Raw genomic sequence first — 23,822 nt, forward strand, 5'->3', positions numbered from 1 at the left:
TATCAAGTGCCCACATGAGGCCTAAATGAAGGATAACAACTAGTAGGCTAGAATGAGAGCATTATTGCGCGTAAAGTGTAACGTTGCTCGCGGCCCTAACAAAAGACCCAAGCGCGCCTCGGCGAGGGTGGGGGTTGCATTTTGGGGCGGCACGGAGAGGCCGAGCCTCCCGTCCAATGGGCGGCGGAGGAGGCCTCCGCAACGGGCCAATCAGGGCGGTGCGGAGATGGTGACGAATGAGCAGACGCCGCTGCCGGCTTTATAAACTTCACATAGGCATTTTGAGGCTATACTCCGACTGTGAAAGAAGGAAGCTAGCTAGCGCCATGGCCAGAACCAAGCAAACCGCTCGCAAATCCACCGGTGGCAAAGCACCCAGGAAGCAGCTCGCCACCAAGGCTGCGCGCAAGAGCGCCCCGGCCACCGGCGGCGTGAAGAAGCCTCACCGTTACAGGCCCGGCACCGTGGCTCTTAGAGAGATCCGTCGTTACCAGAAGTCCACTGAGCTGCTGATCCGCAAACTGCCTTTCCAGCGCCTGGTGCGAGAAATTGCCCAGGACTTTAAGACCGACCTGCGCTTCCAGAGTTCCGCAGTGATGGCCCTGCAGGAGGCAAGCGAGGCTTACCTGGTCGGCCTGTTCGAGGACACCAACCTGTGCGCCATCCACGCCAAGAGGGTGACCATCATGCCCAAGGACATCCAGCTGGCCCGTCGTATTCGCGGAGAGCGCGCATAAACGATGACCTGATCTCCAAAATCCCCCAAAGGCTCTTTTAAGAGCCACCTCCATATTTCAGTCAAAAAGGCACAATTGTTCCATTTGTACACGCCCCTTTCCCACCGTGTATGTTCCCTGTTCTCGAGTCACTACAGACCGTGGTTCGATTCCAGGCTGTATCACCACCGGCCGTGATTGTAAATAAGAGTTGGTTCTTAACTGACTTGAGTCGTTTCAATAACGCTCTCTATATGTGATTAGATGTATGCCTAGAGTAGAAGAGGGGAAAAATACACTAGCAGTAATGAGTGATAGTAATGATATAGGGCAAAAAGTGTCAAAAATGGTCACTATGTAGCTAAGAACAACTGACTTTGAAAGTCCCATGTTGCAGTGCCGCTGATGAGAGGGGAAAAGTTTACCGTGGAGCACGGAGGCCATCTAGTGGTTAAACGCGGGTACTGTCAGCGTGTGAGCACGTCATAGTGGCTCCCTATTGGTATTTGATCTTCAGGCCAGCGTTTCCCAAACTCGGTCCTCGGGTCCCCAAGTGGGGCACGTTGTGTTTTTTCGATTCCAATTGCTCTTGGAATGAGTCTGTCTATTCCTTTGTGAAAATGGCCATTCAATGATTTCTGGGCCATGTGACATTCCTCGATGGCCCCAAAAATCCATGTTTTGATCCGATCATTACAACGTTAGCTGTGTGCACCCCATAATTCATGCGACTGACTAAGCTATTGAAAGTAAAATGATATATCTCTGTCCGGCGCAAGTGAAAGGTGGTCGAAAAAAATTGTTACCAACGTTGTGGTTGAAGGTACAGGAAATGTTGTAGGCCACCAAATTAGACGTGATATTATTAAGTCGCCCTTCTGTGCTTGTTTGTGTGCGTGCATAGGTAAGTTGTTTCGATATGGTGGAATAAATGGAGAAATGAAAGGAATGTATTTAGTGGGATGAATTCAGTGTGCGATTGAATATTCCAATGCCATACCCATTGATAGGCCTTTAGACTAGATCCGAGATCCCTTAAGAGAAAAGGTATCAGGACAGCAGGAATCAATAGATGTAATCGTCAAGGGCTTGCAAAACAGCTGTTACGAAGCTGCCGGGATGATTGCCCTATTAGTAGTTGACCAATTACAGAATAGCAATCACCAATGCAGGCAGGTACGTGGTGATTGCTGCATTGGCTTCGTAAATAGGCTTCATAGGAACTAAATGGCTCAGCACATGACACCTTCACAGTGCAGAATATTTGATACTATTGACTCCGGTTGAGTAGAGTCGTGTGTCTTTGGCGTGATTTGAAGTCGACTTCTGATGTGGGATTTAGTTCATTTTTCAAAGAAGATTTGCTGACGAATCGAAACCCCTTGACCAAATGATACGACAAAGTAAAGGCCCTAAATACAGGCTGCCAGTTAAATGCAGCAATGACACGGCTAAAGTGTGTCATTGCAGGACAAAAGAGCAGGAATTGTCTGCTGTTGCATCTTCACTCATGAGACAGGTAATAGGGGAGCTCCGTGGTGCTGAAAAGGACAGCGCCCCTGGCCATTTGCCAAGGCCTATTTCCCGTTGGAGGGATTTTTGACATGCTATAGGCACAGTTCAGTACACCCCTCACCCCTATCCTGTAATTGGTCCCAGAATCATCCACTTGATTCCCGACCACCAACCGATTGTCGGGGTGCATTGGTGTAAAATGTGGTCGTCGAGATCAGGTTCTATGGCATCTGTACCTTTTTTTTGGAGCTACCTACACCAGTAGGGGAGCTTACAGATAAAGAGTGCACTAGGCTAGAGAGAAAAGTAGCATTCCGTTTTTCATTTTCTCTCTTTTGATACTTGAGAAACATAGATTCACATGACGTCCAAATCTGCAAGAGACAAAAGCAGCAGAAAATCAGCAGGTGAAGAAAAGGGTTAAGTGAATATGATTTAAGAGCAGTCAAATGAAGTAATAGTGACATAGATTGTAAGAAATGAAATGTACCATGTGAACATTGCATTGTGGCTTTAGAAGAGCATGTATTTGTAGATGAATGACAGATTAGGTTTGGTGACAAAGTAACTGTATAATTTGAGGTACTCTACATGAGCATGTGTTTGCCTATTTGATGATCTGTTGTAGTTAATGTTTGATTTTGAGCACATACTTGTTGTGACAATTGCATCAGGTTGAGGGAGAAATGGTCTGTGTGGCCATTGTGAGTGGCACTTCTGATCCAGCAGGTGGTGTTAAGATCCCTCCCTATGTGGCTTTGAATGATGAGCCAGTGTTGGCAAAATGACTTGTGGTCCAGCGGGTGGCGGTGAAATGCCTCCCTATCTATATGACTTGCCCTATTCCTTTGACATTGTTCACTTGATTGGAGATGATTCCGGTCTTCTTCATGAGCACTCCTGCATGTCTTCCTTCCTGTCTTGCCATGTGGGTTCCACGGAGGTGTGTGTTTTTGTTAGATATCACTGGGCACATTCCTAACGTGGAGGTGGTTTGCATAGCTCATGTCATGTGGATATATAAAGTATTGTATTGTAAGGTATGTTAGTCTACGGACGGTCTGACATTGCTCGTCCATATATTGATGTATTCCAATTGCATTTGGGTGTATTGTGTGGAATGTTGGAACATGGTTAGATATTACTTGTTAGACTTGACTGTGCTGTTGGAGCTAGTAACACAAGCATTTCCGACATCTGCTAAACAGGTGTATGTATATCTCTCTAGTCACCCCCAAAACCAATTCTTTCTTTGGCCGCCTCTCCTTCCAGTTCTCTGCTGCCAATGACTGGAACGAACTACAAAAATCTCTGAAACTGGAAACACTTATCTCCCTCACTAGCTTTAAGCACCAACTGTCAGAGCAGCTCACAGATTACTGCACCTGTACATAGCCCACCTATAATTTAGGCCAAACAACTACCTCTTTCCCTACTGTATTTCATGAATTTATTTATTTTGCTCCTTTGCACCCCATTATTTTTATTTCTACTTTGCACATTTCTTCCATTGCAAATGTACCATTCCGGTGTTTTACTTGCTATATTGTATTTACTTTGCCACCATGGCCTTTTTTTGCCTTTACCTCCCTTATCTCACCTCATTTGCTCACATCGTATATAGACTTGTTTATACTGTATTATTGACTGTATGTTTGTTTTACTCCATGTGTAAGTCTGTGTCGTTGTATGTGTCGAAGTGCTTTGCTTTATCTTGGCCAGGTCGCAATTGTAAATGAGAACTTGTTCTCAACTTGCCTACCTGGTTAAATAAAGGTGAAATAAAAAAAAGAATAAACAAATAAATGTGTCTATTTGATTAGGATTAGGACTTTTCCTCTATGTGTCGCACTTCCATTTCCACTTTATGTCCCCGTTAGGGAGCTGTCATTTATGCTGCAGGCTAATTACTACCAATGTCATTGTGGTCCAAGTTCAACTCCTAGCCTATAGGGTGTGGTAACAGGCCCTCTGTTATTTGTTGTTGTACTCTGCATGTGAAGTATCTGCACTGCAGCCTATAGAGGAACTAAGCCCTTGATAATAGGGGAACGTAAGCTGTTGAACACAAACTCCCAGTCCTATGATGTTGCTCTGTGAAGGAGGTTAGCTTTTCAGCATTCAATTCCTGGCAGCCTTCTTCTCCCTGGTTGATTTGTGAATGTGAGTGATTCGAGAATGTTTGGCTTGGGTATCCAAGGTGTTTGAGATTGTTGAGGACCAGTGTTCCCGAGGGGCTGACTGTGACATCATAAAGCGGAATGTAGTTAGCGTGCTGTTTGAGGGATTCCAATTCAGTCCGTTGCGGCCTTCCAGGCAGTGCAGTTGTGCTTCAAGTGTGCTCTCTGTGTGATGACTTGTTGTGCCTACACGGAGTACAGCTACGAACGGACGTGGCATTTGGGGTAAGCCTAAGCCTTTTCGTAACCTTAACCTATTTCTTCTAACTTGCTATGACAAAGTGCTTTGATGACACTAGTTGCATCCCAGCTAGTTGAACGCTTGTCAGTCGTTCTCCTAAAAGGCAACCTCTGTTGCTCGATGTACTAAACCGAGGGCCGGCAGCCACTAAGTACATGTAAGAGACAATTGTGGCAACAATAAGTTGTAAGATGATACCTAGTCACATCTGAGATGTGAATCAACTGCACCGATTGGTCAATCGCCAGTATGTGCCCTTGGGCCTCATTTGTCCCCTTTGAAATGACCTGTTGAGATCATTCAATGCAACATCTGAGGCTCTCTGGCCTATAAAGGATCCACCTCATACCACTATTTCCGTAATATAAGGCTATGTTATTGTTTTTTGAAAAAAGTACCATACAATATTTGCACATCCCTATCACCTCTGTACGCATAGGAAAATGATCCCTTTATTGTGTGTGTGTTGGGTGGGTGTCTGAGGAATGTTTTACTGCATTTCAGCTTGCAGAGGTATCACCACCCGTCCCATGGCCACCTGGATCATGTCTAGGGAAGAAAAAGAAGAATGACGTTATTACATGGCCTTCAAGAGCTACATGACTGCTGAGGTGACATTACGGACCCCTTAGGATTTGTGGCATTCCTTGTGTATTTGTTTCCCGTTTGTGCCACTTCGTTTCTCCTTTGTACTTGTGACACTATTTGAGGTTTTTAACGCCTATCTCTATTAGGTGTGACTGGCAACTGCAGTGGGTTGAATCCTACTAGTTCAGTGTTTCCCAACTCCAGGCAGGGGTAGAGTAGGCATTTTTGTTGAAGCCCTGGAGAGGCACAGCTGATTGAAAGAGTTGAATCAGGCGCAACAACAACAACAACAAGAAGAACAACACCAATCAATGTGAAGAGTGGGACATCACAGTTGGGCCTTGTGTTCAACATAGCTCAGTATTTGAGTGTGTTTCCCGCGCATGCAAGTAGCTTTGATTTCTTCTTCCTCCATAGTTCCCTAGAACGAACGCCCTCCCCTTTGCAGCAGAGGCCAGGCAAAAGCGCGCGCTTTCTGTGCCACTGGCTTCAATCAGGTCCACCAAACGCAGATAATAAGAGCACCGAGCACCGAAAATTACGTCTAAGCCCGCTACTTTTTCTACTCTACATATCAGATATCTACTACCCTCCACCCACCGTAGGTCAAGTCTCACAGTTTGCCGATGACCTCTGCTACTGGTCCAGCTCCAAATGTCCTCAACTTGCTGCAAAAAAACTCCAGAAGTCTATTGAAATGATCGAGTCGTGGTCCAACATGTGGCGAGTAAAATTGAACCCACAAAAGACCCAATGTGTCCTCTTCACAAAAAGCACAGGGAAAAGAACCAGGAAACCCATAGATCTCAAACTCTACGGTGAAACAATAAAAGTAGAAAAAGAAGCAAAATTCCTTGGAGTCACCTTCCAGAAGAACATGCGCTGGACAACCCATATAGCGAACATAGAGAGAGAGGGACGAAAAAGACTAAACCACCTAAAAACGCTGTGCGGAAGAAAATATGGAGCCTCACCTCAGACAGTGCTGAAAGTCTACATCAGCTACATCCGACCCCTCTTTGAATACGCCCTGCCAGCCTGGATAACAGCTTCACCGCAGCAGATGAATCGGCTACAGATAGTCCAAAACATGGCAGAAAAAATGGCTTACAGACTACCAAGATACATCAGCAACCACTACGTTAACAGCATATCTGGACTGACATCAATCAACAACAGACAGTCAGTCATTGGCCAGAAGTTCATCAACAGAGCCACTCACAACCCATCATTGAAGGAAGCCGTAGGACAGGCCAAATGGACCACAGATACACCCATGTCCATAATGCTGAAGCTGACCTAGAAGAGAGGAAGAAAAAAAAGAAAGAAAAGAAAAAAGAAAGGAAAAAAATACAAAAAAATACAAAAAAAAAAAAAAAAAAATAAAAAATAAAAAAAATAAGTGTGTATGAAAATGTGTAGATATTTGTGAAAATGTGTAGATACATGTGAATGCACTCCTTAGCACCCTGACCCCTCTCCCCATGCACAGCTGTGAGCTACAATTTTAATGAAGTCCTTTTATCCCTCTTTTATTCCTCCTTTTTCTCCTCTTATTTTTTTTTAATTAATTTTTTTATTTTATTTATTTTTTATTTTTTATTTTTTTTATTTATTTTTTACCTCCTATTTTTAAAACAAAACACCACGAATTAATGTCGGGAAAAGCAAAAAGGCGAAACTAACCGTTCTGATAAAAACCTTAGGGCATTCAGCCTCGGGTGATGCCATGCTGACCACACCCTTCTTCCTTGTTCCTGGCCTGCCCTGCCTCTTCCACTAATCCAATTGTTTCTTATGGACAGAAAAGAGCAGAGGCTCTGAGCTGTCCGATCAGGTCCATTGTCTACTACTAAAAATTACGTCATTAATTCACTTGAACTCAGCTAGTGAACACACGATGTCTGGAAGAGGTAAAGGCGGCAAGGGACTCGGAAAAGGAGGCGCCAAGCGTCACCGTAAGGTTCTCCGCGATAACATCCAGGGAATCACCAAGCCCGCCATTCGCCGTCTGGCTCGCCGTGGCGGCGTGAAGCGTATCTCCGGGCTGATCTACGAGGAGACCCGCGGTGTCCTGAAGGTGTTCCTTGAGAACGTGATCCGTGACGCCGTCACCTACACCTACACCTACACCGTCACCAAGACCGCAGGGAAAGGCGGCAAGAAACGCCGAAAGTCGAGGAAGGAGAGCTACGCCATTTACGTGTACAAAGTCCTGAAGCAGGTCCACCCCGATACCGGCATCTCCTCCAAGGCCATGGGAATCATGAACTCGTTCGTGAACGACATCTTCGAGCGTATCGCCGGAGAGTCGTCTCGCCTGGCCCACTACAACAAGCGTTCCACCATCACCTCCAGGGAGATCCAGACCGCAGTGCGCCTGCTGCTCCCCGGAGAGCTGGCCAAGCACGCAGTGTCCGAGGGCACCAAGGCCGTGACCAAGTACACCAGCTCCAAGTAAACAGCCCATTTGGAGTGCTGTAGTAACCCAAAGGCTCTTTTAAGAGCCACCCAACCTGTCAGTGAAAAAAGCAAATCCATATGTGTGTGTGTGTGTGGAGGACATGTCAAAAAGGGGGGAGAGGGAATAAATGATGCTGACATGAACAGGGTAGGAATGTGTGCATGGTAGTATAACACAGTGAGTGGGATTCCACTCGTGCTCCGATGACTGGAGCCTGTGTAACAGTATAACTTTAGGCCGAACCAGGGACCCTCTGCACACATCATCAACAACAGTCTCAGAGCAAGTGACGTCACCGATTGAAACTAGCCGTTTCACATCCCTTACACACACCTGTACAAGAGGGAGGAGGAGAGAGAAGAAGAGGCTCCAAATCTCTCTCTCTCTAGGCCTATATCAGGGCGGACAAGCACATGGGGCGCCAGCCTCCATAGCGCCGGCCGCACAGCCAGACACCAAGACCCACAGACACAAAGACCGGCACGAGAGAGTCACGCTGCGGAGTCAAGCGAGGAAGGCCACAAGCCTATCTCTCTCTCTCTCTCTCTCTCTCTCTGACACGCTTTTGAAAGAGACACACAGACAGAGAGAGAGACTACCTAGCACAAGAAAACACACAGGCTCCAAATCCAACTAATAAACTCATACTAATAAAACATCACACACACACACACACACAGTGCAAGTAAGCATGTCGTTGGACAGTGTATTATTTCGTTTGCCTCCTGGACACATGACGAATACAACGTGAAACTAGTCTCAGCCAGGCCTCACAAGTGCATGTGTTTTAAGGTCCCCAAAAGAGCTCTCCTTTAAAACACCAAGGAGCACATCAGGGGACGCCAAACCATTTGATTCCCTTGCCAGACATCTCGGCTCACTCCACAATCAATGGTGCTCGCAATCGGATGCACTTTTAGGCCATTTAGGAGACAAATAGCACAGGAAAAGCAGTGCGCACCGCTCCACCCGACAGTCGAACGGTGAGGTTTTGAGCGAGTCGCAGCAAAATGCACGGGGCTTCTGCAGCCCACATGACTTTATTCTGAACGGACACAAGTCTGCTCGCTGGGCCGTTCGCTTTTGGGCCAAAAACACGGCTCCGTCGGTGACTTTTGGCCCGATATTGGCGACCAGAAAACACAAGTGAAAGAGCATTTGGCCAGCCCGGAGAAGCCGAGCTGGGTGGCTTGAGTCTACATGGTTCTCATGTCGCGTTTAAGGCCAGCCCCCTGCACGGTGTGGAGCTTCAATAGCGCAGAGCAGCGTCTACAGCAAAGTACTCCTCCTCACAGACTACCGTAGTGTTGTAAGTGTGTGTGTTTACCGGACCGAACGACAGACATGGCAGAAGTCGCACCAGCACCCGCCGCCGCCGCGCCGGCCAAGGCACCCAAGAAGAAGGCAGCAGCCAAGCCCAAGAAAGCGGGACCCAGCGTAGGCGAGCTCATCGTCAAGGCGGTGTCCGCCTCCAAGGAGAGGAGCGGCGTGTCCCTGGCCGCGCTCAAGAAGTCTCTGGCGGCAGGCGGCTACGACGTGGAGAAGAACAACTCCCGTGTCAAGATCGCCGTCAAGAGCCTCGTCACCAAGGGCACCCTGGTCCAGACCAAGGGCACCGGTGCTTCCGGCTCCTTCAAGCTCAACAAGAAGGCCGTCGAGGCAAAGAAGCCCGCCAAGAAAGCCGCAGCCCCCAAAGCTAAGAAGGTGGCCGCCAAGAAGCCCGCCGCCGCCAAGAAGCCCAAGAAGGTAGCAGCCAAGAAGGCCGTGGCCGCAAAGAAGTCCCCCAAGAAGGCCAAGAAGCCCGCTACACCCAAAAAGGCCGCCAAGAGCCCAAAGAAGGTGAAGAAGCCCGCCGCAGCGGCCAAGAAAGCGGCCAAGAGCCCCAAGAAGGCTACCAAGGCAGCGAAGCCCAAAGCCGCCAAGCCCAAGGCGGCCAAGGCCAAGAAGGCAGCCCCCAAGAAGAAGTAAACCTATTACAAACAGTGTTCTTTCTACTCGACACATGTTGTTACCACAAAAGGCTCTTTTAAGAGCCACCCACCTCTTTCCATAAAAGCGCATGTCATTCCATTCCACCTACCTACCCGTGGTGCAAAAGAAATGAAATGAATGACTTTTACGCACCACATTTTCGAGTGGCTAAATGGCTTTACATTTGTCACTCAAGAGTGCAGCACCCTCACCAGTCAACATTGTTGTGATGTGTTAGAATTGGCATGTCACATTGATCCTGATAATAAGAAGCATACATACTATAGTGGGTTGGACAGCAGCCATTGGTATTATGAGCCACTCTCGAATTGATTGATACATGTTTCAGTGATTTGAGTAGTCACTTTGGCGCTCCCGCCAACGTGAAAAAGTCACAAAAGTCGGAGGGAAACAGAGTAGCCTAGCCCTCGTCACTCTGCTGCCTGCCTGCCTGCGGGCGGGTGGGTGGGGGCGGGCTTAGGGCTGACTGCCTGTCTGTCTGTCCCTCCCTCACTCCAATTGGATAAGGCCACACCGGTCCGGTGGCCAATCGATGGCTTTTGTGGCGAGGTATAAGTAAGGCTCTCGAGGTGGCCAGCGGCTCATTCAGACTTTCTGTGACATACTGAAGCTACCAATATGAGCGGAAGAGGCAAAACCGGAGGCAAGGCCAGGGCGAAGGCAAAGACACGTTCATCCCGTGCCGGGCTCCAGTTCCCCGTGGGCCGTGTGCACAGGCTGCTGCGTAAAGGCAACTACGCCGAGCGTGTGGGCGCTGGCGCACCAGTGTACCTGGCCGCAGTGCTCGAGTACCTGACTGCTGAGATCCTGGAGTTGGCCGGAAACGCTGCCCGTGACAACAAGAAGACTCGTATCATCCCCCGTCACCTGCAGCTGGCAGTCCGTAACGACGAGGAGCTGAACAAACTGCTTGGCGGCGTGACCATCGCTCAGGGTGGTGTTCTGCCCAACATCCAGGCAGTGCTGCTCCCCAAGAAGACTGAGAAGGCCGTCAAAGCCAAGTAAAATCGCTGGTGCGGCTGCAACTTGACTACTCAACCCCCAAAGGCTCTTTTAAGAGCCAACCACCTAGCTCAACAAAAGCGCAAAGTGTCCTTTCTATGCCTGGCCAACTATTTGGCGTGTTTGTTAGATACACACACACATATACACGGCACCGTATCAAGTGCCCACATGAGGCCTAAATGAAGGATAACAACTAGTAGGCTAGAATGAGAGCATTATTGCGCGTAAAGTGTAACGTTGCTCGCGGCCCTAACAAAAGACCCAAGCGCGCCTCGGCGAGGGTGGGGGTTGCATTTTGGGGCGGCACGGAGAGGCCGAGCCTCCCGTCCAATGGGCGGCGGAGGAGGCCTCCGCAACGGGCCAATCAGGGCGGTGCGGAGATGGTGACCAATGAGCAGACGCCGCTGCCGGCTTTATAAACTTCACATAGGCATTTTGAGGCTATACTCCGACTGTGAAAGAAGGAAGCTAGCTAGCGCCATGGCCAGAACCAAGCAAACCGCTCGCAAATCCACCGGTGGCAAAGCACCCAGGAAGCAGCTCGCCACCAAGGCTGCGCGCAAGAGCGCCCCGGCCACCGGCGGCGTGAAGAAGCCTCACCGTTACAGGCCCGGCACCGTGGCTCTTAGAGAGATCCGTCGTTACCAGAAGTCCACTGAGCTGCTGATCCGCAAACTGCCTTTCCAGCGCCTGGTGCGAGAAATTGCCCAGGACTTTAAGACCGACCTGCGCTTCCAGAGTTCCGCAGTGATGGCCCTGCAGGAGGCAAGCGAGGCTTACCTGGTCGGCCTGTTCGAGGACACCAACCTGTGCGCCATCCACGCCAAGAGGGTGACCATCATGCCCAAGGACATCCAGCTGGCCCGTCGTATTCGCGGAGAGCGCGCATAAACGATGACCTGATCTCCAAAATCCCCCAAAGGCTCTTTTAAGAGCCACCTCCATATTTCAGTCAAAAAGGCACAATTGTTCCATTTGTACACGCCCCTTTCCCACCGTGTATGTTCCCTGTTCTCGAGTCACTACAGACCGTGGTTCGATTCCAGGCTGTATCACCACCGGCCGTGATTGTAAATAAGAGTTGGTTCTTAACTGACTTGAGTCGTTTCAATAACGCTCTCTATATGTGATTAGATGTATGCCTAGAGTAGAAGAGGGGAAAAATACACTAGCAGTAATGAGTGATAGTAATGATATAGGGCAAAAAGTGTCAAAAATGGTCACTATGTAGCTAAGAACAACTGACTTTGAAAGTCCCATGTTGCAGTGCCGCTGATGAGAGGGGAAAAGTTTACCGTGGAGCACGGAGGCCATCTAGTGGTTAAACGCGGGTACTGTCAGCGTGTGAGCACGTCATAGTGGCTCCCTATTGGTATTTGATCTTCAGGCCAGCGTTTCCCAAACTCGGTCCTCGGGTCCCCAAGTGGGGCACGTTGTGTTTTTTCGATTCCAATTGCTCTTGGAATGTAACATGCTAGAGTCTGTCTATTCCTTTGTGAAAATGGCCATTCAATGATTTCTGGGCCATGTGACATTCCTCGATGGCCCCAAAAATCCATGTTTTGATCCGATCATTACAACGTTAGCTGTGTGCACCCCATAATTCATGCGACTGACTAAGCTATTGAAAGTAAAATGATATATCTCTGTCCGGCGCAAGTGAAAGGTGGTCGAAAAAAATTGTTACCAACGTTGTGGTTGAAGGTACAGGAAATGTTGTAGGCCACCAAATTAGACGTGATATTATTAAGTCGCCCTTCTGTGCTTGTTTGTGTGCGTGCATAGGTAAGTTGTTTCGATATGGTGGAATAAATGGAGAAATGAAAGGAATGTATTTAGTGGGATGAATTCAGTGTGCGATTGAATATTCCAATGCCATACCCATTGATAGGCCTTTAGACTAGATCCGAGATCCCTTAAGAGAAAAGGTATCAGGACAGCAGGAATCAATAGATGTAATCGTCAAGGGCTTGCAAAACAGCTGTTACGAAGCTGCCGGGATGATTGCCCTATTAGTAGTTGACCAATTACAGAATAGCAATCACCAATGCAGGCAGGTACGTGGTGATTGCTGCATTGGCTTCGTAAATAGGCTTCATAGGAACTAAATGGCTCAGCACATGACACCTTCACAGTGCAGAATATTTGATACTATTGACTCCGGTTGAGTAGAGTCGTGTGTCTTTGGCGTGATTTGAAGTCGACTTCTGATGTGGGATTTAGTTCATTTTTCAAAGAAGATTTGCTGACGAATCGAAACCCCTTGACCAAATGATACGACAAAGTAAAGGCCCTAAATACAGGCTGCCAGTTAAATGCAGCAATGACACGGCTAAAGTGTGTCATTGCAGGACAAAAGAGCAGGAATTGTCTGCTGTTGCATCTTCACTCATGAGACAGGTAATAGGGGAGCTCCGTGGTGCTGAAAAGGACAGCGCCCCTGGCCATTTGCCAAGGCCTATTTCCCGTTGGAGGGATTTTTGACATGCTATAGGCACAGTTCAGTACACCCCTCACCCCTATCCTGTAATTGGTCCCAGAATCATCCACTTGATTCCCGACCACCAACCGATTGTCGGGGTGCATTGGTGTAAAATGTGGTCGTCGAGATCAGGTTCTATGGCATCTGTACCTTTTTTTGGAGCTACCTACACCAGTAGGGGAGCTTACAGATAAAGAGTGCACTAGGCTAGAGAGAAAAGTAGCATTCCGTTTTTCATTTTCTCTCTTTTGATACTTGAGAAACATAGATTCACATGACGTCCAAATCTGCAAGAGACAAAAGCAGCAGAAAATCAGCAGGTGAAGAAAAGGGTTAAGTGAATATGATTTAAGAGCAGTCAAATGAAGTAATAGTGACATAGATTGTAAGAAATGAAATGTACCATGTGAACATTGCATTGTGGCTTTAGAAGAGCATGTATTTGTAGATGAATGACAGATTAGGTTTGGTGACAAAGTAACTGTATAATTTGAGGTACTCTACATGAGCATGTGTTTGCCTATTTGATGATCTGTTGTAGTTAATGTTTGATTTTGAGCACATACTTGTTGTGACAATTGCATCAGGTTGAGGGAGAAATGGTCTGTGTGGCCATTGTGAGTGGCACTTCTGATCCAGCAGGTGGTGTTAAGATCCCTCCCTATGTGGCTTTGAATGATGAGCCAGTGTTGGCAAAATGACTTGTGGTCCAGCGGGTGGCGGTGAAATGCCTCCCTATCTATATGACTTGCCCTATTCCTTTGACATTGTTCACTTGATTGGAGATGATTCCGGTCTTCTTCATGAGCACTCCTGCATGTCTTCCTTCCTGTCTTGCCATGTGGGTTCCACGGAGGTGTGTGTTTTTGTTAGATATCACTGGGCACATTCCTAACGTGGAGGTGGTTTGCATAGCTCATGTCATGTGGATATATAAAGTATTGTATTGTAAGGTATGTTAGTCTACGGACGGTCTGACATTGCTCGTCCATATATTGATGTATTCCAATTGCATTTGGGTGTATTGTGTGGAATGTTGGAACATGGTTAGATATTACTCGTTAGACTTGACTGTGCTGTTGGAGCTAGTAACACAAGCATTTCCGACATCTGCTAAACAGGTGTATGTATATCTCTCTAGTCACCCCCAAAACCAATTCTTTCTTTGGCCGCCTCTCCTTCCAGTTCTCTGCTGCCAATGACTGGAACGAACTACAAAAATCTCTGAAACTGGAAACACTTATCTCCCTCACTAGCTTTAAGCACCAACTGTCAGAGCAGCTCACAGATTACTGCACCTGTACATAGCCCACCTATAATTTAGGCCAAACAACTACCTCTTTCCCTACTGTATTTAATGAATTTATTTATTTTGCTCCTTTGCACCCCATTATTTTTATTTCTACTTTGCACATTTCTTCCATTGCAAATGTACCATTCCGGTGTTTTACTTGCTATATTGTATTTACTTTGCCACCATGGCCTTTTTTTGCCTTTACCTCCCTTATCTCACCTCATTTGCTCACATCGTATATAGACTTGTTTATACTGTATTATTGACTGTATGTTTGTTTTACTCCATGTGTAAGTCTGTGTCGTTGTATGTGTCGAAGTGCTTTGCTTTATCTTGGCCAGGTCGCAATTGTAAATGAGAACTTGTTCTCAACTTGCCTACCTGGTTAAATAAAGGTGAAATAAAAAAAAGAATAAACAAATAAATGTGTCTATTTGATTAGGATTAGGACTTTTCCTCTATGTGTCGCACTTCCATTTCCACTTTATGTCCCCGTTAGGGAGCTGTCATTTATGCTGCAGGCTAATTACTACCAATGTCATTGTGGTCCAAGTTCAACTCCTAGCCTATAGGGTGTGGTAACAGGCCCTCTGTTATTTGTTGTTGTACTCTGCATGTGAAGTATCTGCACTGCAGCCTATAGAGGAACTAAGCCCTTGATAATAGGGGAACGTAAGCTGTTGAACACAAACTCCCAGTCCTATGATGTTGCTCTGTGAAGGAGGTTAGCTTTTCAGCATTCAATTCCTGGCAGCCTTCTTCTCCCTGGTTGATTTGTGAATGTGAGTGATTCGAGAATGTTTGGCTTGGGTATCCAAGGTGTTTGAGATTGTTGAGGACCAGTGTTCCGAGGGGCTGACTGTGACATCATAAAGCGGAATGTAGTTAGCGTGCTGTTTGAGGGATTCCAATTCAGTCCGTTGCGGCCTTCCAGGCAGTGCAGTTGTGCTTCAAGTGTGCTCTCTGTGTGATGACTTGTTGTGCCTACACGGAGTACAGCTACGAACGGACGTGGCATTTGGGGTAAGCCTAAGCCTTTTCGTAACCTTAACCTATTTCTTCTAACTTGCTATGACAAAGTGCTTTGATGACACTAGTTGCATCCCAGCTAGTTGAACGCTTGTCAGTCGTTCTCCTAAAAGGCAACCTCTGTTGCTCGATGTACTAAACCGAGGGCCGGCAGCCACTAAGTACATGTAAGAGACAATTGTGGCAACAATAAGTTGTAAGATGATACCTAGTCACATCTGAGATGTGAATCAACTGCACCGATTGGTCAATCGCCAGTATGTGCCCTTGGGCCTCATTTGTCCCCTTTGAAATGACCTGTTGAGATCATTCAATGCAACATCTGAGGCTCTCTGGCCTATAAAGGATCCACCTCATACCACTATTTCCGTAATATAAGGCTATGTTATTGTTTTTTGAAAAAAGTACCATACAATATTTGCACATCCCTATCACCTCTGTACGCATAGGAAAATGATCCCTTTATTGTGTGTGTGTTGGGTGGGTGTCTGAGGAATGTTTTACTGCATTTCAGCTTGCAGAGGTATCACCACCCGTCCCATGGCCACCTGGATCATGTCTAGGGAAGAAAAAGAAGAATGACGTTATTACATGGCCTTCAAGAGCTACATGACTGCTGAGGTGACATTACGGACCCCTTAGGATTTGTGGCATTCCTTGTGTATTTGTTTCCCGTTTGTGCCACTTCGTTTCTCCTTTGTACTTGTGACACTATTTGAGGTTTTTAACGCCTATCTCTATTAGGTGTGACTGGCAACTGCAGTGGGTTGAATCCTACTAGTTCAGTGTTTCCCAACTCCAGGCAGGGGTAGAGTAGGCATTTTTGTTGAAGCCCTGGAGAGGCACAGCTGATTGAAAGAGTTGAATCAGGCGCAACAACAACAACAACAACACCAATCAATGTGAAGAGTGGGACATCACAGTTGGGCCTTGTGTTCAACATAGCTCAGTATTTGAGTGTGTTTCCCGCGCATGCAAGTAGCTTTGATTTCTTCTTCCTCCATAGTTCCCTAGAACGAACGCCCTCCCCTTTGCAGCAGAGGCCAGGCAAAAGCGCGCGCTTTCTGTGCCACTGGCTTCAATCAGGTCCACCAAACGCAGATAATAAGAGCACCGAGCACCGAAAATTACGTCATTAATTCACTTGAACTCAGCTAGTGAACACACGATGTCTGGAAGAGGTAAAGGCGGCAAGGGACTCGGAAAAGGAGGCGCCAAGCGTCACCGTAAGGTTCTCCGCGATAACATCCAGGGAATCACCAAGCCCGCCATTCGCCGTCTGGCTCGCCGTGGCGGCGTGAAGCGTATCTCCGGGCTGATCTACGAGGAGACCCGCGGTGTCCTGAAGGTGTTCCTTGAGAACGTGATCCGTGACGCCGTCACCTACACCGAGCACGCCAAGAGGAAGACCGTTACGGCCATGGACGTGGTCTACGCTCTGAAACGCCAGGGACGCACCCTGTACGGTTTCGGCGGTTAAACGCACTCTTCTCGGAACGTCAACATCCCGACTTGAACCCAAAGGCTCTTTTAAGAGCCACCCACATCCGCTTCAAAAGGGTCAAATCCATTATCGTAGGAAACCATGAGCCACTCTTGAGTGGACAGGGAGGGAGTATTCGTGACAGGAGGCTATGTTCAGTGCAGGCTTTGCGTACAGTCGTATTAAACCATGAGCCACTCTTGAGTGGACAGGGAGGGAGTATTCGTGACAGGAGGCTATGTTCAGTGCAGGCTTTGCGTACAGTCGTATTAAACCATGAGCCACTCTTGAGTGGACAGGGAGGGAGTATTCGTGACAGGAGGCTATGTTCAGTGCAGGCTTTGCGTACAGTCGTATTACTGAGGCACCACGGCTGGGAAATCCCCACCAAGTACCAAAAAGGGGGGCCTTATTTCTAGCCATTGTAGGACTTTTTTGGAAACACACCATTCCCCACCAGTGACAGAGCATAGGCTATGGTCTTTTGTTAGGGAAGCAAGCCTCTGAGTGGAAGGCTCTTATGCGCGCTCAGCTCCACTGGGCAAATGGCAGGGGCGCCTATGAGAAAGCAGGGGTGTGTCCACGGCCGGCGAATTAGCTTAGCTTCGTCTTCATAAGAGGGAAAGGGCTCTCCACCCCCTCATTCGTTTGTGAGAAGCAGCGAGACATCAGCATCATGCCCGAGCCAGCAAAGTCCGCGCCCAAGAAGGGCTCCAAGAAAGCCGTCACCAAGACCGCAGGGAAAGGCGGCAAGAAACGCCGAAAGTCGAGGAAGGAGAGCTACGCCATTTACGTGTACAAAGTCCTGAAGCAGGTCCACCCCGATACCGGCATCTCCTCCAAGGCCATGGGAATCATGAACTCGTTCGTGAACGACATCTTCGAGCGTATCGCCGGAGAGTCGTCTCGCCTGGCCCACTACAACAAGCGTTCCACCATCACCTCCAGGGAGATCCAGACCGCAGTGCGCCTGCTGCTCCCCGGAGAGCTGGCCAAGCACGCAGTGTCCGAGGGCACCAAGGCCGTGACCAAGTACACCAGCTCCAAGTAAACAGCCCATTTGGAGTGCTGTAGTAACCCAAAGGCTCTTTTAAGAGCCACCCAACCTGTCAGTGAAAAAAGCAAATCCATATGTGTGTGTGTGTGTGGAGGACATGTCAAAAAGGGGGGAGAGGGAATAAATGATGCTGACATGAACAGGGTAGGAATGTGTGCATGGTAGTATAACACAGTGAGTGGGATTCCACTCGTGCTCCGATGACTGGAGCCTGTGTAACAGTATAACTTTAGGCCGAACCAGGGACCCTCTGCACACATCATCAACAACAGTCTCAGAGCAAGTGACGTCACCGATTGAAACTAGCCGTTTCACATCCCTTACACACACCTGTACAAGAGGGAGGAGGAGAGAGAAGAAGAGGCTCCAAATCTCTCTCTCTCTAGGCCTATATCAGGGCGGACAAGCACATGGGGCGCCAGCCTCCATAGCGCCGGCCGCACAGCCAGACACCAAGACCCACAGACACAAAGACCGGCACGAGTGAGTCACGCTGCGGAGTCAAGCGAGGAAGGCCACAAGCCTATCTCTCTCTCTCTCTCTCTCTCTCTCTGACACGCTTTTGAAAGAGACACACAGACAGAGAGAGAGACTACCTAGCACAAGAAAACACACAGGCTCCAAATCCAACTAATAAACTCATACTAATAAAACATCACACACACACACACACACACAGTGCAAGTAAGCATGTCGTTGGACAGTGTATTATTTCGTTTGCCTCCTGGACACATGACGAATACAACGTGAAACTAGTCTCAGCCAGGCCTCACAAGTGCATGTGTTTTAAGGTCCCCAAAAGAGCTCTCCTTTAAAACTCCAAGGAGCACATCAGGGGACGCCAAACCATTTGATTCCCTTGCCAGACATCTCGGCTCACTCCACAATCAATGGTGCTCGCAATCGGATGCACTTTTAGGCCATTTAGGAGACAAATAGCACAGGAAAAGCAGTGCGCACCGCTCCACCCGACAGTCGAACGGTGAGGTTTTGAGCGAGTCGCAGCAAAATGCACGGGGCTTCTGCAGCCCACATGACTTTATTCTGAACGGACACAAGTCTGCTCGCTGGGCCGTTCGCTTTTGGGCCAAAAACACGGCTCCGTCGGTGACTTTTGGCCCGATATTGGCGACCAGAAAACACAAGTGAAAGAGCATTTGGCCAGCCCGGAGAAGCCGAGCTGGGTGGCTTGAGTCTACATGGTTCTCATGTCGCGTTTAAGGCCAGCCCCCTGCACGGTGTGGAGCTTCAATAGCGCAGAGCAGCGTCTACAGCAAAGTACTCCTCCTCACAGACTACCGTAGTGTTGTAAGTGTGTGTGAAGGCCAAGAAGCCCGCTACACCCAAAAAGGCCGCCAAGAGCCCAAAGAAGGTGAAGAAGCCCGCCGCAGCGGCCAAGAAAGCGGCCAAGAGCCCCAAGAAGGCTACCAAGGCAGCGAAGCCCAAAGCCGCCAAGCCCAAGGCGGCCAAGGCCAAGAAGGCAGCCCCCAAGAAGAAGTAAACCTATTACAAACAGTGTTCTTTCTACTCGACACATGTTGTTACCACAAAAGGCTCTTTTAAGAGCCACCCACCTCTTTCCATAAAAGCGCATGTCATTCCATTCCACCTACCTACCCGTGGTGCAAAAGAAATGAAATGAATGACTTTTACGCACCACATTTTCGAGTGGCTAAATGGCTTTACATTTGTCACTCAAGAGTGCAGCACCCTCACCAGTCAACATTGTTGTGATGTGTTAGAATTGGCATGTCACATTGATCCTGATAATAAGAAGCATACATACTATAGTGGGTTGGACAGCAGCCATTGGTATTATGAGCCACTCTCGAATTGATTGATACATGTTTCAGTGATTTGAGTAGTCACTTTGGCGCTCCCGCCAACGTGAAAAAGTCACAAAAGTCGGAGGGAAACAGAGTAGCCTAGCCCTCGTCACTCTGCTGCCTGCCTGCCTGCGGGTGGGTGGGGGCGGGCTTAGGGCTGACTGCCTGTCTGTCTGTCTGTCTGTCCCTCCCTCACTCCAATTGGATAAGGCCACACCGGTCCGGTGGCCAATCGATGGCTTTTGTGGCGAGGTATAAGTAAGGCTCTCGAGGTGGCCAGCGGCTCATTCAGACTTTCTGTGACATACTGAAGCTACCAATATGAGCGGAAGAGGCAAAACCGGAGGCAAGGCCAGGGCGAAGGCAAAGACACGTTCATCCCGTGCCGGGCTCCAGTTCCCCGTGGGCCGTGTGCACAGGCTGCTGCGTAAAGGCAACTACGCCGAGCGTGTGGGCGCTGGCGCACCAGTGTACCTGGCCGCAGTGCTCGAGTACCTGACTGCTGAGATCCTGGAGTTGGCCGGAAACGCTGCCCGTGACAACAAGAAGACTCGTATCATCCCCCGTCACCTGCAGCTGGCAGTCCGTAACGACGAGGAGCTGAACAAACTGCTTGGCGGCGTGACCATCGCTCAGGGTGGTGTTCTGCCCAACATCCAGGCAGTGCTGCTCCCCAAGAAGACTGAGAAGGCCGTCAAAGCCAAGTAAAATCGCTGGTGCGGCTGCAACTTGACTACTCAACCCCCAAAGGCTCTTTTAAGAGCCAACCACCTAGCTCAACAAAAGCGCAAAGTGTCCTTTCTATGCCTGGCCAACTATTTGGCGTGTTTGTTAGATACACACACACATATACACGGCACCGTATCAAGTGCCCACATGAGGCCTAAATGAAGGATAACAACTAGTAGGCTAGAATGAGAGCATTATTGCGCGTAAAGTGTAACGTTGCTCGCGGCCCTAACAAAAGACCCAAGCGCGCCTCGGCGAGGGTGGGGGTTGCATTTTGGGGCGGCACGGAGAGGCCGAGCCTCCCGTCCAATGGGCGGCGGAGGAGGCCTCCGCAACGGGCCAATCAGGGCGGTGCGGAGATGGTGACCAATGAGCAGACGCCGCTGCCGGCTTTATAAACTTCACATAGGCATTTTGAGGCTATACTCCGACTGTGAAAGAAGGAAGCTAGCTAGCGCCATGGCCAGAACCAAGCAAACCGCTCGCAAATCCACCGGTGGCAAAGCACCCAGGAAGCAGCTCGCCACCAAGGCTGCGCGCAAGAGCGCCCCGGCCACCGGCGGCGTGAAGAAGCCTCACCGTTACAGGCCCGGCACCGTGGCTCTTAGAGAGATCCGTCGTTACCAGAAGTCCACTGAGCTGCTGATCCGCAAACTGCCTTTCCAGCGCCTGGTGCGAGAAATTGCCCAGGACTTTAAGACCGACCTGCGCTTCCAGAGTTCCGCAGTGATGGCCCTGCAGGAGGCAAGCGAGGCTTACCTGGTCGGCCTGTTCGAGGACACCAACCTGTGCGCCATCCACGCCAAGAGGGTGACCATCATGCCCAAGGACATCCAGCTGGCCCGTCGTATTCGCGGAGAGCGCGCATAAACGATGACCTGATCTCCAAAATCCCCCAAAGGCTCTTTTAAGAGCCACCTCCATATTTCAGTCAAAAAGGCACAATTGTTCCATTTGTACACGCCCCTTTCCCACCGTGTATGTTCCCTGTTCTCGAGTCACTACAGACCGTGGTTCGATTCCAGGCTGTATCACCACCGGCCGTGATTGTAAATAAGAGTTGGTTCTTAACTGACTTGAGTCGTTTCAATAACGCTCTCTATATGTGATTAGATGTATGCCTAGAGTAGAAGAGGGGAAAAATACACTAGCAGTAATGAGTGATAGTAATGATATAGGGCAAAAAGTGTCAAAAATGGTCACTATGTAGCTAAGAACAACTGACTTTGAAAGTCCCATGTTGCAGTGCCGCTGATGAGAGGGGAAAAGTTTACCGTGGAGCACGGAGGCCATCTAGTGGTTAAACGCGGGTACTGTCAGCGTGTGAGCACGTCATAGTGGCTCCCTATTGGTATTTGATCTTCAGGCCAGCGTTTCCCAAACTCGGTCCTCGGGTCCCCAAGTGGGGCACGTTGTGTTTTTTCGATTCCAATTGCTCTTGGAATGTAACATGCTAGAGTCTGTCTATTCCTTTGTGAAAATGGCCATTCAATGATTTCTGGGCCATGTGACATTCCTCGATGGCCCCAAAAATCCATGTTTTGATCCGATCATTACAACGTTAGCTGTGTGCACCCCATAATTCATGCGACTGACTAAGCTATTGAAAGTAAAATGATATATCTCTGTCCGGCGCAAGTGAAAGGTGGTCGAAAAAAATTGTTACCAACGTTGTGGTTGAAGGTACAGGAAATGTTGTAGGCCACCAAATTAGACGTGATATTATTAAGTCGCCCTTCTGTGCTTGTTTGTGTGCGTGCATAGGTAAGTTGTTTCGATATGGTGGAATAAATGGAGAAATGAAAGGAATGTATTTAGTGGGATGAATTCAGTGTGCGATTGAATATTCCAATGCCATACCCATTGATAGGCCTTTAGACTAGATCCGAGATCCCTTAAGAGAAAAGGTATCAGGACAGCAGGAATCAATAGATGTAATCGTCAAGGGCTTGCAAAACAGCTGTTACGAAGCTGCCGGGATGATTGCCCTATTAGTAGTTGACCAATTACAGAATAGCAATCACCAATGCAGGCAGGTACGTGGTGATTGCTGCATTGGCTTCGTAAATAGGCTTCATAGGAACTAAATGGCTCAGCACATGACACCTTCACAGTGCAGAATATTTGATACTATTGACTCCGGTTGAGTAGAGTCGTGTGTCTTTGGCGTGATTTGAAGTCGACTTCTGATGTGGGATTTAGTTCATTTTTCAAAGAAGATTTGCTGACGAATCGAAACCCCTTGACCAAATGATACGACAAAGTAAAGGCCCTAAATACAGGCTGCCAGTTAAATGCAGCAATGACACGGCTAAAGTGTGTCATTGCAGGACAAAAGAGCAGGAATTGTCTGCTGTTGCATCTTCACTCATGAGACAGGTAATAGGGGAGCTCCGTGGTGCTGAAAAGGACAGCGCCCCTGGCCATTTGCCAAGGCCTATTTCCCGTTGGAGGGATTTTTGACATGCTATAGGCACAGTTCAGTACACCCCTCACCCCTATCCTGTAATTGGTCCCAGAATCATCCACTTGATTCCCGACCACCAACCGATTGTCGGGGTGCATTGGTGTAAAATGTGGTCGTCGAGATCAGGTTCTATGGCATCTGTACCTTTTTTTGGAGCTACCTACACCAGTAGGGGAGCTTACAGATAAAGAGTGCACTAGGCTAGAGAGAAAAGTAGCATTCCGTTTTTCATTTTCTCTCTTTTGATACTTGAGAAACATAGATTCACATGACGTCCAAATCTGCAAGAGACAAAAGCAGCAGAAAATCAGCAGGTGAAGAAAAGGGTTAAGTGAATATGATTTAAGAGCAGTCAAATGAAGTAATAGTGACATAGATTGTAAGAAATGAAATGTACCATGTGAACATTGCATTGTGGCTTTAGAAGAGCATGTATTTGTAGATGAATGACAGATTAGGTTTGGTGACAAAGTAACTGTATAATTTGAGGTACTCTACATGAGCATGTGTTTGCCTATTTGATGATCTGTTGTAGTTAATGTTTGATTTTGAGCACATACTTGTTGTGACAATTGCATCAGGTTGAGGGAGAAATGGTCTGTGTGGCCATTGTGAGTGGCACTTCTGATCCAGCAGGTGGTGTTAAGATCCCTCCCTATGTGGCTTTGAATGATGAGCCAGTGTTGGCAAAATGACTTGTGGTCCAGCGGGTGGCGGTGAAATGCCTCCCTATCTATATGACTTGCCCTATTCC

General features: G+C 48.3%; 5 protein-coding genes across 5 annotated transcripts; all 5 read left to right on the top strand.

The window, feature by feature from the left end:
* Positions 1–290: 290 nt before the first annotated feature.
* LOC149975794 (histone H3) lies at positions 291–767 on the top strand. Its single transcript, XM_090206580.1, has one exon. It carries the CDS (start codon positions 327–329, stop codon positions 735–737), a length of 411 nt encoding a protein of 136 aa, XP_090062706.1. The 5' UTR covers positions 291–326; the 3' UTR covers positions 738–767.
* Positions 768–8,944: 8,177 nt separating this feature from the next.
* Positions 8,945–10,760, top strand: LOC149975795 (histone H1). Its single transcript, XM_090204987.1, has one exon. The coding sequence runs from the start codon at positions 9,049–9,051 to the stop codon at positions 9,670–9,672; it is 624 nt and encodes a 207-aa protein (XP_090061113.1). The 5' UTR covers positions 8,945–9,048; the 3' UTR covers positions 9,673–10,760.
* LOC149975796 (histone H3-like) lies at positions 10,281–11,622 on the top strand. Its single transcript, XM_090204988.1, has one exon. The coding sequence runs from the start codon at positions 11,092–11,094 to the stop codon at positions 11,590–11,592; it is 501 nt and encodes a 166-aa protein (XP_090061114.1). The 5' UTR covers positions 10,281–11,091; the 3' UTR covers positions 11,593–11,622.
* A 5,019-nt stretch (positions 11,623–16,641) lies between these two features.
* LOC149975797 (histone H4) lies at positions 16,642–17,050 on the top strand. The gene has a single exon (XM_090204989.1). It carries the CDS (start codon positions 16,675–16,677, stop codon positions 16,984–16,986), a length of 312 nt encoding a protein of 103 aa, XP_090061115.1. The 5' UTR covers positions 16,642–16,674; the 3' UTR covers positions 16,987–17,050.
* Positions 17,051–21,021: 3,971 nt separating this feature from the next.
* LOC149975798 (histone H3) lies at positions 21,022–21,501 on the top strand. Its single transcript, XM_090204265.1, has one exon. It carries the CDS (start codon positions 21,061–21,063, stop codon positions 21,469–21,471), a length of 411 nt encoding a protein of 136 aa, XP_090060391.1. The 5' UTR covers positions 21,022–21,060; the 3' UTR covers positions 21,472–21,501.
* The last annotated feature ends 2,321 nt before the right edge of the window (positions 21,502–23,822 follow it).

This window comes from Oncorhynchus mykiss, chromosome 17 (assembly GCF_057628025.1).
Source record: "Oncorhynchus mykiss isolate SJ-2025 chromosome 17, ASM5762802v1, whole genome shotgun sequence".
NCBI lineage: Eukaryota > Metazoa > Chordata > Actinopteri > Salmoniformes > Salmonidae > Oncorhynchus > Oncorhynchus mykiss.